We start from the raw sequence: 16,005 nt of genomic DNA, 5'->3' as shown, positions 1-16,005 counted from the left end.
TAGATAAACTTCTGTTTATTTACACAACGCGTTTCGCCAATGGGCTTAATCACATGTCAGAGAAAACACCATTACCGGCAAAGATAAATACTGTGGAATGCAGTGGAATGCAGTGAAACATAGAAAGTGGACAGCGCATTTACAATTGGCCGGCATTCAACAGTGAAAAAAACAAAATACCCATAAATATACGGAATGTATATATACCCATCACATAATAGCATTTAAAAAATACCAATTTAATTACAATTAAAAAAGTAAACATAAAAAATTAGCAATTTACTAAAAAATATACAAATAGTAAAAAATATTATAATGATACATTTTATATTTTTATGTACACAAAAACATAATAATTTAGGTTTAAATAAAGTAAAGTAAACTATACAATTATTCTGTAAATAATACATATACCATTCCCGCTCCAATTTATAGAACAGTATGAAAAATGTTGGATCGGGAGGTGTAAAATGTATTACTCCCATTCCATGCAGTGCAACAATATGGAAAAAATTTAATTGCAGAGGGGTAATATTTTCTATTCCCACTCTAGTCAGTGAAAGAGTAGGGAAATTGTTGGACTCACGAGGGGTAAATTTAACTATTTTCACTGCACACAGTGCAACAGTCGGAAAAGTGTTGGATTGCAAATGGGTAAACTTTATTATTCCCTCTCCAAACTATGCCACAGTAGGAAAAGTGTTAGATTCTGGAGGGGAAATATTTACTATTCCCACTACAGTCTATGCAACAGTAGGGAAAGTGTTGGATTGCGTAGGGGTAAAATTTACTATTCCCACTCCAGTCATTACAACCGTAGTGCAAGTGTTTGATTACTAAGGGGTAACATTTACTATTCTCACTTCAGGCAGTGCAACAGTAGGGAAAGTGTTGAATTGCAAAGGGGTAACATTTACTATTCCCACTCCAGTCAGTTGAACAGTAGTGAAAGTGTTGGATTACAGAGGGGTAAAATGTTCTATTCCCACTCCAGTGATTGCAACAGTAGTAAAAGTTTTGGATTGCGGAGTGGTAAAATTTATTATTCTCACTCCAGTCAGTGCAACAGTAGGGAAAGTGTTGGATTGCGGAGGAAGAAATTGTACTATTTCCACTACAGTCAGTGCAACAGTAGTGAAAGTGTTAGATTGCGGAGGGGTAAACTTTATTATTCCCAAACCAACCTATGCAACAATTGGAACATTATTGGATTCTGGAGGTGTAAAATGTACTATTCCCACTCCAGGCAATGCAACAGTAGAGAAAGTGTTAGATTGCGAAGCAGTAAAATTAACTATTCCCACTCCAGTGATTGCAACAGTAGTATAAGTGTTGGATTTCGGAGGGTTAAAATGTACTATTCCCACTCCAGTCTATGCAACAGTAGGGAAAGAGTTGTATTTTGCAGAGGGGTAAAATGTACGATTCCTACTCCGGTCAGTGCAACACCTATACCCCTACAAAACCTACAACCCACACCTTAAACTTAACATTTATAAAAAAATAATCACACTATTAAAATAACTAATTATCAATTATATAATTTATATTTATTTAAAAGTAAATATTAACTAAAATAATTTACTACCCACCTTATACCTCTAGAAAAGCCCCACCTGAAACATATCTTAAAAAAACAAAATTTACATAAATATGTATCAATTAAGTAATTAATAATAATGGCAAATTAATTAATAATTAATTCTAATTAATTTACTCCCCACCCTGTACATTAAAAAAGAATTACAGAATTAACATAATTAATGATCAATTAAATTATTTTTATTTATAAAACATTAATGGATAATTAATTATAATAAATGTACTTCCCACCCTGTACCCCAATAAATCCCACAACTGCTGTGTTACTAAAATCCCAAAAAGTGTTAGACTAAATGTAATAACTGCTAAAAATAAAACAAGTATTTTTAAAATAAATAATAATTATGCAAAACATGTATAACAAACACATTTAAAATAAATACAAACAACCATAGCAATTATTTAAAAACAATATTATACACAACTATATTTTTGTAAATGCTGTTAATGATTTTGATACTGGCTAAATCAATTTTAATTACCTTAAAATCAATATTCTTGTCAACGATATTTTAGACACAATATTTTGGTATGAGGATATATTTGTGTCAATATTTTGTCTGAATACCCGGAAACCTTTTACCTTTACCTCTGTGTTCCTGTAGGTAGCACCGTGCGGCTTTAAACTGATGCTGTACTGCTCCAGAGATTAAGTAGAACGCCTATTTAGGTGCCTCTCCTGTGTGCTGACACCAGCTTCTTTCTTTCTATGCCATGCTACATGGATCTGGAAGTGCCTATTGTCTCTTTGATGCCATCTTTACCTCAAAATGTTCACCTCCCAAGACAACAGGTTTTAAACCCTTTAAGGACTGGAGCAAGCGGATGTATGCAACAGATCGTCATCAGGTTTTCCCGTGGTGCTTGGGCTTAAGTCACTTCTCCAAGGCCTGCAGTTAATGTGCACCGATGAACGTGAATACCATATGGGACCACGAGGCGTGCGTACGTCACCATGCACTAAAAGACTACTCGTTGAGATCTGTCCAACTCCAAATGTTGGTCTTGGTCCCGTTCCCGGTACACAGGTCACAGGATTCGATTCCAATGGCTATCGTAGTTGCAATCTGGATCTTTGGGTAAGTAAATAAACAACATAAAAATTCCAAATGTTACTTGGCCCCATCCTGCCACTCATACTCCTGAGAAGGGGTGAAGGCGTCACCATACCTCTCAACCACGCTCCTGAAGTCAGTCGACTTTGGAGCTAATCCTGCAACTTGTTCTGGCATAACCTGAGTTTCCTGTGCCATCTGCGACACTTAGGCCGATCTAAGAGTTCCACAAGGCATGCTCAGCCTCTTCGCATCCCTTTCGACTCCTGCTGGCATGCCTGCAGGCCCCAAGAAGCAGAGAGGGCTTCTATATGGGATACTGCTATGGGTCCACCCTTGGTGCCTGTTAGACCCTTCAAAACCACCACTGAGCCTCTCCTGACTCCTGTATTGACTCTGCCTCCAGCTCCACAATCAGTGCGGGAGAATGAGGTGCCCATTGTGTTCCTCTAACTCTGGGTCAGTGCCACTATGACCTCAACCAAGGCCACACTTTGTTTCCATCGAACCGCAACTCCCACTGTTTGAAGTCTCACCTACAGAAGGGAGGTCCCATACATTGCATTACTTGTTTAGTACAGATTCCAACAATGATTATGACCCAGGTGATGAATCCAATCAATTTTACCATGAAGAGAAATGGTATGATGAACTACAAGAGGCCTGTGGCCTTGACACCTCTCCTGTTTCTAACCTGTAAATACCACAAGGTCCTGCCACTTTAGAGATTATTTTCTTTTCTGTGGTTATGCAAAGGATCGTCCAATTTCTAAGCCTGCACATCCTCACCTTAGAAGTCAAAACCAATGTCCTGGCAAAAGTGCTCTAGCTGGGGCAATTCTCAAATGATCCACTACTACCTTTCAACAAGGCAGTCACTGATAGTCTGCTTGGAGCTTGAGCCAAGCCTTGGTCTGGCCGCCTAGTTAACTGCCAAACTGTGAGACGCCACCAACTTCTCATGGGCAATCCTGCATTTTTGTCTCAGCACCCCTCTACTGAGAGCTTAGTGGTGCAGGCATCTACCAGTCGGACAAACACAAATTTACTTTTTTTACTAGTGGCTCGATAGTGAATCCAAAAGTGTGGATATCTCTTGCAAGAGGGTATTACTATTTTCTTCCACAACTTTGTCCCTCAGGTCCACCAATGTCAGTTGCCTGTCGGGTTGCTGTTCCCACTCCCATTGGGATTCAGCGGCTCAAGCCATCCCGGTTTTCCTCATCCTAACCCAAACTATGCAGGACAGTCGTGATACAGCCAAATTTACAATTCTTTTTGGCCTAGATACCACTGATTCCATTGGGAAAGCCGGTGTCGCAATTCGTCTCCATGCATGACTGCAGTCAACAGATTTTTCAGGCGATGTCTAGTCATCTGTTATAGAAATGCCCTTTGATGGGGTTCGCCTCTTTGGGGACAAGGCAGACTCCGCCATGCAGTGGTTCAATAAGAGCAGGGCCATAGCATACTTCCTTGGATTGTCTGCCCCTTCTCACCAGCTGCATCAGCCCTACCTTTGCTTACAGATCTTAATGGCATGTGAAATCAAACAGGATCAGAACAGATGATGGGGATGGTGAAAAGTTGCTTATTCAAGCGTCCGCCCTTTTGGCCTATTGGCCATACCTCCCATATTTGGGCATTTTTATCTTTTGACATACTGTTTGATTTCAGATGATTATTTCTCTTTATTTACATAGATGACTGATCCTTGAATTTGTCAGTCTAGTCTTTGGATAATCCCTCTTTTTTGCATGATCCAGGTTTGCTTTCCGTGGCCCTTTCTTCAGATGATCTCTATTGCTTAGAGGTCCTTTTTTGTAGAGGCTCACTTCTATTTAGACCACCTTTCCTTTTCATTCAAAATTTAATGTTGTCTTTGCGTTTCTACATGATTTCCTTAGTTTTCTGAAGATAAAATCTTTTGGTGGGTTTTGTTTCTCTTTGGAAAATCTATGATTTTGATTATATGTCATGGCAGTGGATTTTGCGAAAGGGAACCCAGAATTTGCCATATATGTAACAATCAAAGTAAAAATGTCTACCAGGGATTTCACTTGTTTTCAAAATATTTAAAGTTCCAAATTATTTGTGAGTCAGTTAAACGTAATCAGACTCCTAGGTGTCCCACTAAGACAACCAAAGTAAATGTAATTAACAAAGCACGAAGAAAAACAAAGCACATGGAAGATTCTAGTTGTCGAAAATGAATTTATCTGATTTTGGCATATTTTAAAATTGAGAAGGGTACAGTTGAACAAAGTAGATATCAGCAAATAAAGTTATGACAAAAGTGTACAAATGAATTTGGACACACAATTCATAACCTACATCAGATCCTAAATATAACACAGCAAATATTATTGAAACATCAATAAATATTGCTTTGAGAAAGAAAATTCTCTTGGAGTTGGCGGGACTGTCGACGTTTCGGTCTTTGTGGCTTCAGTCCATTAGACCATCCTCAGGACAAATAACTTTATGCAGGATATACAACCCTAAACAGATATATTAATATGTTATCACATTACATAGTATTAAAACAAAATCAATTTAACTGAACTAGAGACTGACCTTGTGCAATGGGGACAATAGTGAAATGGGCAAAGGAAGATACCAGTGTCAAGAGATCACATTTGTGCATAGCCCAAGAAAGTGCAGGCAAATCATGTTGATTTACCTGCACTTCCTTGGGCTATTCACAAATGTGATCTCTTGACACTGGTATCTTACATTTAACTGACTTACAAATAATTTGGAACTTTAAATATTTTGAAAACAAGTGAAATTCCTGTAGACATTTTTACTTTGATTGATTTTATTGCCCAAGCCTTCAAGGGTACATTGGGTTCACCATTCTTCTTTAAACATATATGTAACAAGGCACAAACATCTTTTCAGCACCTAGAGGCCTATTTACAAACAGCATTTTGCAGTATGTTTAGTACTACTGAAATAGTACACCTAAAGTACTATTGCTATTCGTAGACCTATCAGTGTAAATCTCCACCTCTACCGTTCTTATCCTTTTTATGGGAGATGCTCACACATGTAACCTTACTACATAGTAATAAATGTGGGAGGGACCAGGTCAGAGGGATTTAAAGAAGGGAGTACGGAGATAGGCACCCACTCACAAAAGTGTAAACCCATTGCTACTCAGAAGCTGCACTTCTAAAGTTACTGCAGACATAAAGGGACCAAATTGAAGTAAATGACTCAATCTCAGTGTTGTAGTAAGTCCAGCCCCATACATGGCCAAACACTGGTATCACAACACCCTCACATAGAAAAATTAAGCAGGTAGGACTTAAACTAAAAGTCTGTAGGAAACAATGTTGACCTTAATTAAATATTTAAAATAGTTGAATAGTTAAAAATACAAAACGGATGTGTTTATGTTTAATAAAATGCCAAAATAGAATATATGCATAATAAAAAAAAAATTTAAGTTAGTTAGAACATTTATTTTTTTCATTTAAACTTCTAAATATTAGTTTGTATGTAGTTTATTATATTTAAATTCTTTAAACAGGTAATTCAAAATTAAGTTTTTATTCTACATTTGAAATAAGTATAAACAATTAGTTTTACATGAATATTTAAAATACAAATATTTTTTGCTATTTTTTTTTAAGTTAAACATTTTTTCTTTTCCTTTATTTTTTACTAGAGGTTGTCTCCACAGTCAGGGGGTAGATCTCCCTATGACAAAAGTATAGGAAATATCGAAAACGTTTATTAAACTTTATAATAACTTAGTAAAAAGTGTATTTTATGTCAAATATTACTGTAAATTAATTGTATATGTTTATTTTAAATGCAGAACAAAAGAAAAACAACTGCTTCATTGCTCGTATTAATTGGGTTCAGCTTTTGTAGATAAAGTATTCTGGGGCTAGGCACAAAGGGAAAGAGATAACTGAATGGAGCGGTAGTCCCCTCCCTGGTGATAACACTCAGAGCAACTATTAAAGGGGACCTGAGTGTTCTGGTCAGGTATTGTCTCAAAATTGGTCAGAAGAGCTCATTTTGAGTCTGAAGTGAATTGAAAGAACTGAGTCTGGAGGGCTAGTTTCTGTCCAGCTCTGGGACTATTGTTGGCAAGGCCAGGGCCCATGAAAACGATGATGTCACCTTCAAAAATGATAATTTCCACTATTCAAGTAAGGGAATGGAAGAGGCTGTCACTAACTGTCTCCAGGGAAGTATATTCTATGACTGATTTCAGATTCCCAAGTAGGGGTCCCTCCTAGTTCTAATATTTAACGTTTCATGCTGATTTCTCCTCACCTGATAAAGTTCCATACAGACATCACCCAGGCACCAAACTGGATCTTAAAGCTTTTTCCCCAACAATAACTTTCCAGCCTCACCAGATGGTGCCATGCAGCTTCTGACATGACTCCCACCATAGATGTGACAATATCAGAGTACATAAAACTCTAGCTGTCGCTGGCATTATTTCGTATATCTCAATAATACATGTCTGAAGCTCTTCACAATGCTTCATGAGCAAAATTCATCAGCTCTTCAACAGTAAGTAGATTAATTGTCTCCTGCTAAGATTTCAGAGTTGAAACTCGGTTGCAGATGCCATAAGAAGGTGTCCTTGTCGGTCCCATGTGACAAACCCATGTGGTGTCTTGGAAATGAGCACAGTCCATTTGTCTGAAACTCTTGTTCCTTAATACATCATACGGTCATCAGGAAATGGGGTGCCATGATGTTTTTGCTTAATGGCTACAGTGATACACCACAGCATTCTCCCTTTCCTCCAGAAAAGGGCTCCAACTGGGAGCGATCTATCAATAGACATTCATACAACTCCCCCCCCCCGAAAAGCGCAATAGAAAGAAAACATATTTTTCTTGCTTGAGGTAAGAGTCCCTCTCCTGGGACCGTTCTGACTCTTGACACATTTCAAGCAATGTCAGGCTCTTCCTTGCTGCTGGAACTGATCATGACATTAAAAAATATGAAGCTGGAATTTCTGACTCCATCATCTGATTTGCAAAGTTCATGTCCTTCCAGCTTGCCATGTTGAATCTTTTCAGGATTGCTTCATGGCACTTTTGCCACTGCCCAAGGGTGGGCCTGATCCTGTGGGGTTGACAGTTCAGATGGCTCCACCCCCAACACTTCCTGACCCCGTGCCTCCACAGGATCCAGTGTTGGCAATGCCAACTAAGTCAATTTTCTATAAGTCACGATACCCTATGTTTTCATCACTACCTATGATGCTGCTTTTAGTGCCGTATTCGTAGTTGTCTAAGTTGGCTGGCATCATTTGTGTGACAAAAGAGAAAGTAAAGAGGTAATGAGCCATTGGCTGAGTCCCCTTCTGTGCACCTGGGATTTGTTTGTATGAAATAACTTTTCCAGTCAGCCCTCAGTGCTCTTGCCATGTCTAATAAAGATTGTGTGTGCGCTGAGTAAAAAGAATCTGGATGCTGATAACCTCCTCCCTTCCGAAAACAATGGGTTGCTTGTGTTCCGGTTCAGGGAAGACCTGGCATGGTGGTTTGGGCTGGACTGTTCCATTGGAGCAGCCTCAAGACTGAATTGCATTTAGCTGCTTCGAAACTTGTGTGCAAAATAATGATGGACTGGGTTGCGGCTCGAGTAATTACCAGGGGTGAGATAAATTCAAGTATTCCATCCATCACTTTTTGCTATACTTCAATGTGTCATCCTCAATGGGAGGAATTGGTTGATGCCTCCGGACCTCCAGAATGCCAATTTCTTTTTCCCGGTCCTCTCTAGCTACAGACGTTACTTTAGGTTCACTATGGGGTCCCACCACTCAGTTCAGGGTCCTACCGCTTGGACTGATGACTAATCCATGTTTTCTCACAAAGGTCTTTGCAGTTGTAGCTGTGGAGGTCAAGAGGCCATGTAGTTCTCTACTTAAATGACTGGCTGGTGAAAGCACTGTGCCCTGTGCTAATCAAGAAAAAATGTTATGGTATGATAACCCTTCTTTAGATTTTTAACATTATGATTAATGCCCAAAGGATTTATCTCTCCAGGGAATCATTAAGAAAGAAGAGTATGGCCCACAGGGGAGTACTTAATACAAACTGCATGAAGGCTCTTTCTCCTCCCCAAAGGATTGCAGATATTCAGAATATGATTCTGATGTTTCTGACTCAGACATAGATCTTGCTTCTGCAACTCCTCTAAATGCTGGGTCTGATGCCTTATGCATCTTGCTGGTATTGCATGATAGATGGTAGCTGAGAGCCCTTCCGCAGTGCCTGAGAATGCTGTGGTTCTAACACCAAGGGAGCTTCTCATTTCAAGTGCAGATATTGGAATCGGTCGTCCCGGATCTTAATTGGTGGCTGTACCCGTCCAATCTGCTGATGGCTTGCCCCGCCTGGCCTCCACAGGTACTGGTTACTGTGGTCACAAATGCTCTTCCTCATTGGGCTGCCCAACTTGGCTGTATCACATAATAGGGCAGTTGATGTGTGTTGAAGCTGCACCTCGACATTAATGTGCTTCACCTGACGTGCCATGAATGTTTTCTCCCATCCATTTCAAGAAGCGTGTCTCCCTCTCACCACACTGGAGGTTAGCCAACTGACCCTTGTAGTCCAATTCTCTGTCTTGGGTACATGAAAGAGCAAGCCCAGTCCTTCAGAGTTCCTGTCATATCAGAAGAAAACTGAACCTGTTGTCTGCAGGTTCAGTTTTCTTCTGATATGCTGCAGGTCCAGAAAGTATTCTTAATTGAGTGCCTGTTTTAAGCCTGGCACTAGCTAATGGGTTGCAATGACTCCGGGCCACGCCGTAACCAATGGAGTCAAATTTTCCTCTGCCAAACATACCCACTTTGGGAATTTTCTAGATGGCAAAAGTCTTCGGCCACAGTAAATGTGGACTCTGGTGGCTGGTGGTGTAAGGGGGAGTGTACTGTGGTAATCCTAGTATCCTCACACATCTAATATTAGAAACAAGTTTCAGGCAGCCATGGTACCCACAGCAAACATAGAGACAGGCGTCTGGTATGAGAAAAGCAGAATCCTTCAGCAACCAGACAGGGAGCCACAAGAATTGTCTTGCCATTCTGTTTTCTCTTTTTTAAAGTGGGCCCCAAGTGTTTTATATAAACTAAGCAGGCATATTATCCACGATTTGACACTCAAGTAGGATTTTACACTTTAGTGTCAAAAAGGATGCTCACAGCCCAACCCTGCATCTTCTGTGCAGTTCAGAGGAGTCACCTCTGCCTAGTCATGTTAGCCTATTGTTTGATCCAGGGAGGCATTTTACATCCATTCAAAGCTAATTACTAGCTGGGAGAATCTGGGGAGCCAATGGAAATTAGCCTCCTGGAATGTCAGCTGGGAAAAAATTACGTTCTAGAGGTTAATTTTCCTTAATATTAAACAAAACTCTGACTGCACTATTGAAATGGTCTATAAATAACTATTACAAATAGTTGTCTCATTATTTTTCTAGTTGGTCCCTTTTGCGGGATACAGTATTAGGATTCTAAGCTATACTCTGTTTTTCTACATAGGACAGCTAGGCCTGCCACAGTGAAAAATATTTCTGGGGTGCCTTTCACTGTAAGAACAAGATAACATTACATTTATATATGCCATACGTGTAAATATAATGCACCCAGCCTTGTGGGTTACAAGACCTACATATGGGTGACTCATTAATATTTAAAAGGGAGGTTTTGACCTGTCAGAAGGGTTTATTTTGTCAAGTAGAACTGGAGTTTTTACACTACTACAGCCTACCTACAATTGTAGACCTGAAACCATGCATGCACTGACTCTGCAGTGGATGGCCCAGTAGGGGCTGCAGTTCTCTAGTGTCATTTAATGTCCAGGCCCATGGTGCACCATATTCTGGACATACTGGCAAATTAAGTATGTCATTTAAGAGTGTGCCAATTCAACCATGTTTAAGGGCAGAGCACAGATACTTAACTACTGGCTAGTAAGGGTAGAGTGCACAGAGGTCTAAAGCCAACAAAAATATTGGTTCCAAACAAAGGTGAAAAATCTGGGGTGATTACATCGATAACACAAATTTTCTTTAGGAAGGAATCTGCAGGAAGATGGTGTTTCTACCAGAAATATCGTTACTAAAGGTAAGTGTTTTTATCTTAAGCATGTGCACCCTAGAAGTAAGCTAAGCCCTATTTAGCACCATGAGACAACTGCATAATTTGCATATGTGTTGCTGATCACATCATTGGAATATGATGATTTTTATATATGGTGCTTCTCTATTTTTGTCATTAGTGCACTCCAGCTAATTGTCTTACAGAATTTACTTCATCCTTTTTAGTGAATGGTCTAGCCCAGAACTCTCCTGGGCTGGTGGCAGTAAGTCTGCCTCCAGTCCAGGAGAGTCTAGCTCTCTGAGGGAGCAACAAAATCACTCTTAACTGACCGTGATATTCTATACTATTGCCATAGAAAATTAAAGTGACTGACTGAACATACAAAAATGGAGATAGGATGTCACAATCAACTATCCATGAGGACATTTTCTCCCAAAAATGTTTCTTTTTTTTGTCCACTAACAGTGTTATTGTCACTCTACTGCTTTTAAGAATAAAGTAGTTGATCTATTGATCCTTTTTGTAATGAACATATCTTTATTCATATAAGGCTCTTCTGTTTAAAGTTGTCTTTGGATAAATCTCTGTACTTTCATTTTATTTTCCTCTCATTGATTCATGGTTTAGAGACCAGTTTGGGCAGGTTAAGGCAGAACTGGTTTACGGTTAGTTACCTTGCCTAATGATATAGATGACGAGCATTAACATCAATCACGTTTTACTCTTGAAGACGGTGTCCCTAGGTTTGAAGGGTGTGTCCAGATATGAGCCCTGAGCATACAGTGTATCAAAACACATGTTGCACCTCACTGCAATGCCCTAATTAGGTTAAAACCCATATGTTGTTGCTTTTGGTCCTATTCAAAAGTGACGTAGCTTAACTGTTTGGGCTTGACTACTGCCTTTCGGGCAGAGCCCTGCCCATTTTACAGCTGTCTGGCCTCTGGCTATAAGGGCGCACAGACTGCTTCTTTGAACATAATGAAACTGAATGCTTCCCAGAAGAATTCCCAGTGGCAATAGCTAATCTGAGGATTTCTAGCCATTACTTTTCTGGCAAAAGTTCACACGGGTTCTGAGGCTGTGGCACCTCAGAGATGATGCCAAAAATGGCAAAACAGGCATAAAGCTGCTTATGTTTCTGCTCAAATGAGATTAAGCCTAGCAGTTCAGAATTCTTTTGAATTAGGTTGAAAACTGACTTGCTTATTGTTGTCTACTTCTAAATTGACAGGGATATGAATATAACCAATAGAACGAATGGACTGAATGCTTCAAAGTAGTGTTTATGTGGGTCTGAAGCTTCCTATCCATCACCTGTTTTTGGTGATGGTGGATGAGGGTAGTTCAGGGTAGTTCAGGGTGAGGAAGTCGCAGGGGGTGGACAGTGTACATAAGACGTTGAAGACAATAAGAAACTGGTGAAAGTTATGTAGTGATCTTGAATGGGGAAGCCATGGAAAAGGAGGGCATGATGTACTGCATAGACGTGGTGGAGGTATAGAGGGGGGTCTATAGAGTGTATGATTTATAGCAAATGGTCCTCTCTTTCAGGAACAAAAGCATGGATCTTGGCTGCTGGCAGGTTCTACTCGGAATCAACCAACTTTATAAGCCCGACTCCTCTGTTGCACGCAGTGTGAATGAAATCCTTATCCATGAGAACTATGAAGCTGCCTTCTCCGGCTACGACATCGCACTTTTGCAACTGGCCTCAGCCATCTCTCATGGCCCAAATATCCAGCCCATCTGCCTGCCCTATACTTCTCAGCAGTTCCCGCTAAGCTCCTTTTGTTGGACTACCAGGTGGGGCACAACAGGTGAGCTGGACTTCGCAAATACCGAAGAGGGAGGGGGGCTTCTTGAAGTATGTGTGGTGTGGGAGGGGGGGGGGCAAGGGTCATATCAAACTGCCCTACAGCTATTTCTTTAACCTAGATCGGGAGTTGATTTTGAATTTTACATTTGTACAATTGTCAACAATATTCCTGGAAATGGCTGCTCTATTTGCCCATTTTGTATTTTTTTTTTGAAAATTCTTTATTGTCAGGAATTCAGAAGAGATAGCAGTACGACATTATGGCATTGCAGTAACATAACAGTAGCTTGTTCCCCAAGTGGGGATAGTACGCAACATAGAGTATAGTAACAGTTACCGTGTTCATGCAGGGCCTAATAGTTGAAGTTAATAAACAGATATATGTAGCACAAGGCCCAGTGTCTCCCCTTCCTCGAAACCCTATCCCGCCCACATAATTCCAGGGCAGAAGGCTGAGTTTTCTCTTACAGAGCATGAGCGGGGACCCATAAAAATAAAGAAAACCAATCAAAAAACCAAACAACCGTCATCATGATATCAGAGTCTGCGTACGTTCATCTATACCTTCTCACATGCTTACAAAATTAGCATTGCGTTTAGAGTGGCAGTGCGTGCATTACGCCTCCCGGCCCCTCCCCTGTGCACAGTAGCCCTCTATAGCCACTAGTCATCCTCCTCCTCCGAGTCTGAGTCCTCACCCTCTGGCAAAGCTTCACAAGGGTCACCTCTATATGCGTTCCATTTCAGCCACACCCGGTTCCATTTGCGGGGACAGGCTCTCAATACATACACTGCTCTTTCCTTAACCATGAGAAGGTCCATATTTCTTATCCACCCTGCCACCGTTGGTAACTCCGGAGCTCCCCATCTCTGTGCAATGTCTCGTTTGGCCACCGTCATTGCTAGGGTGACCCACAACTGTTCATACCTGTTCAAGTCCGTTGGTTCCCAAATGTTCAGTAGGCACCTGCGAGGTTCCGGAAGTACAGACACATTCATGGCTTGAGAGACTGTTCGCATAATTTGACGCCATAGTTCCCTTATTTGTGGACATTCCCAAAACGTGTGTAGGAGAGTCCCCTCCTCCCCGCATCCCCTAAGGCAGTATGGGTGCTGCGCCCTTTGTATTCTGTGGAGCAGTGTGCGAGTGTAGTAGGTGCGGTGTAGCACCTTGAGCTGTGTCAGGCGGAACCTGGCTGATATGCCCACCTCCCTCGGGGAGGCCAATGCCTCATTCCACTCCGATTCATCCATATCGTCTAGCTCGGCCACCCATTTCTCCTTAAGTTTGTGCGTGGGATCTGGCGTGTTATTAATTAATTTCTTGTATGTGAGCGAGGTTGCTTTTTGCTCCATGTATTCGGTAAGCAGTCTATCCTCAAGGGGCGAGGACTCTGGGAGTGTCGTGTCTGGTGGGATTGCGCGCAGAAGTGCATGTCGAATCTGTACATAGCGGTATGTTTCAGTGGGCCCTAGGCCGTATTGTTGCTGAAGATGCTGGAAGGGAACAACCGTGCCTTTGTCCCAGAGGTCCCCAACCACCGAGATCCCTATGTCGTCCCATCTCGTAAAGCCTTTACAGGCCCTAAGGGTGCCCAGTGCCTTGGTGTCCCAAAGGGGCGTCAGCCTAGTGATTTTCCCCTTCCATCCTAGGCGTGCCTGCGCCGTGTGCCAGAGTGTCACTGTGTGGAATGTTGGGCCTAGCAGGGTCTTGACCTTCGGGTAATTATACAGTACTGAGAGCATGCCCTCAGTCCCCAGTTGTGACCAGTCTGCCTTGTATGCGGGGTCTTCTCTGGAAACGTGAATCCAGTGATTAATTACTTTAAGCTGTGACGCCCAGTAATACAATTGGAGATTGGGTAGTGCGATTCCTCCCTCGTACCAACTCTTCACTAGTTTTGCCTGCGCTATACGTGCCGGCCCGTTACTCCACAACAGACTGGAGACCAACGCTGCTACTCGTCGGAAATACTGCGGGCTAACCATATAAGGGGAGTTCTCTAGGACATACAGAAACCTCGGGAGAGCCATCATTTTGTAAAGAGCTGCGCGCCCTAGGAGGGTCAGTGGCAGCGAAGCCCAATACTGGACATCTGCACGCAACCTCTGCAGAGGCGGCTGCAAGTTTTCGACATAGAACTGTTTAGCCTCTTTCGTCACATAAATACCCAAGTACTTGAAAGAAGAGGCGGTCACTGTAAGAGGGCAGGTAGGCGGCAACACCGGAGCCGGGCCGGCAAGTACATATAGTGTAGACTTGGCCCAGTTCAGGGTATACCCGGACGCTTTACCATGCTCATCGCAGATCGCCAATAGGGCGGGTACCCCTTCAGTCGGGCCAGTCATGTATACCAACATGTCGTCGGCGTAGAGGGAGACCTTGTCTTCCCACCCGTCGCTCCATGCGATTCCTCTAAATAACGGCGTCGCACGTAGCAGGATTGCCAGCGGCTCCAGCACTATCGCAAACAACAGGGGCGATAGCGGGCACCCTTGTCTCGTTCCTCTCCCTAGTGGAAAGGTCGAGGATATACGTCCGTTCGCTACCACCTGCGCCATCGGCCGGGTGTAGAGCAGTCGCACCCACGCCATATACAGGGGCCCGAAGCCCATGCGGGTTAGTACAGCAAAGAGGTATTCCCACTCAACCAAATCAAATGCCATTTTAGCATCTAAAGAAAGTATCACAGCCTGTTCCTGAAGTAGATGCGCCTTTGCCAACACCCCGTGCACCCTTCGTAGATTAAGTGCTGTGCTTCTATGTGGCATAAAGCCCGATTGGTCAGGGTGGATTAGGGTAGTGAGATGTTTGGTGAGGAGGCTGGCCAGTAGCTTCGCCAGGACCTTCGCTTCTGTGTTGAGCAGTGAGATGGGTCGGTATGAGGTACAAGCGGTTGGTGGCTTAGACGGTTTTGGGATAGCCACAATAGTGGCCGTGCGTTGATCGAGTGGGAGCAGCGCCTTTTGTAGGCTGTCGTTGAACATGTCTAGGAGGGGCTTGGCCAGGATTGAGTCCATCGCCTTATACCACTCCACAGGAATCCCGTTCGGGCCTAGGGCTTTGCCGGATTGTAGCGCCTGTATTGCCAATTGGACCTCTCCCACAGTGAGGTCTGCCTCAAGTTCCTGCTGCGCTTCTGGTGAGAGCACAGGGACATGGATGTTGCTAAGGGAGTCCATGGCCTCCCGCTCGGTGACTGGCCGTGTCGGCGTGTAGATGTTCTGGAAGTGGCATGCTAGAGTCTGAATTATGTGCTCTGGGTGAGTTTGCAGTGTGCCGTTCGTATCGTAGAGTCCACGAATCCCTTTGTTGCTGCCACCCCGCTTGTCTAGCCACGCTAGCATCTTCCCGGCCTTATCGCCCACATCATAGATTCTGTGTGCTGTACTCGCAAGGTGCCCTTTAGTGATCACGGTAAGGTGTGCCTGAT

General features: G+C 42.4%; 1 protein-coding gene across 1 annotated transcript in view; it reads left to right on the top strand.

Moving 5' to 3' along the window:
- LOC147703646 (polyserase-2-like) overlaps positions 1-16,005 on the top strand; it is a 1,078,318-nt gene that overhangs the window by 652,763 nt on the left and 409,550 nt on the right. Inside the window, exon 9 of the mRNA XM_086929536.1 lies at positions 12,307-12,572. Within this exon, the coding sequence (XP_086785662.1) occupies positions 12,307-12,572 (266 nt within the window). The remainder of the gene's footprint in view (positions 1-12,306; positions 12,573-16,005) is intronic.

This window comes from Lissotriton vulgaris, chromosome 7 (genome assembly GCF_964263255.1).
Source record: "Lissotriton vulgaris chromosome 7, aLisVul1.2, whole genome shotgun sequence".
Classification (NCBI taxonomy): Eukaryota; Metazoa; Chordata; class Amphibia; order Caudata; family Salamandridae; genus Lissotriton; species Lissotriton vulgaris.
The sequence above is the reverse complement of the archived record's forward strand: the minus strand, read 5'-3'. Positions and strand labels throughout refer to the sequence as shown.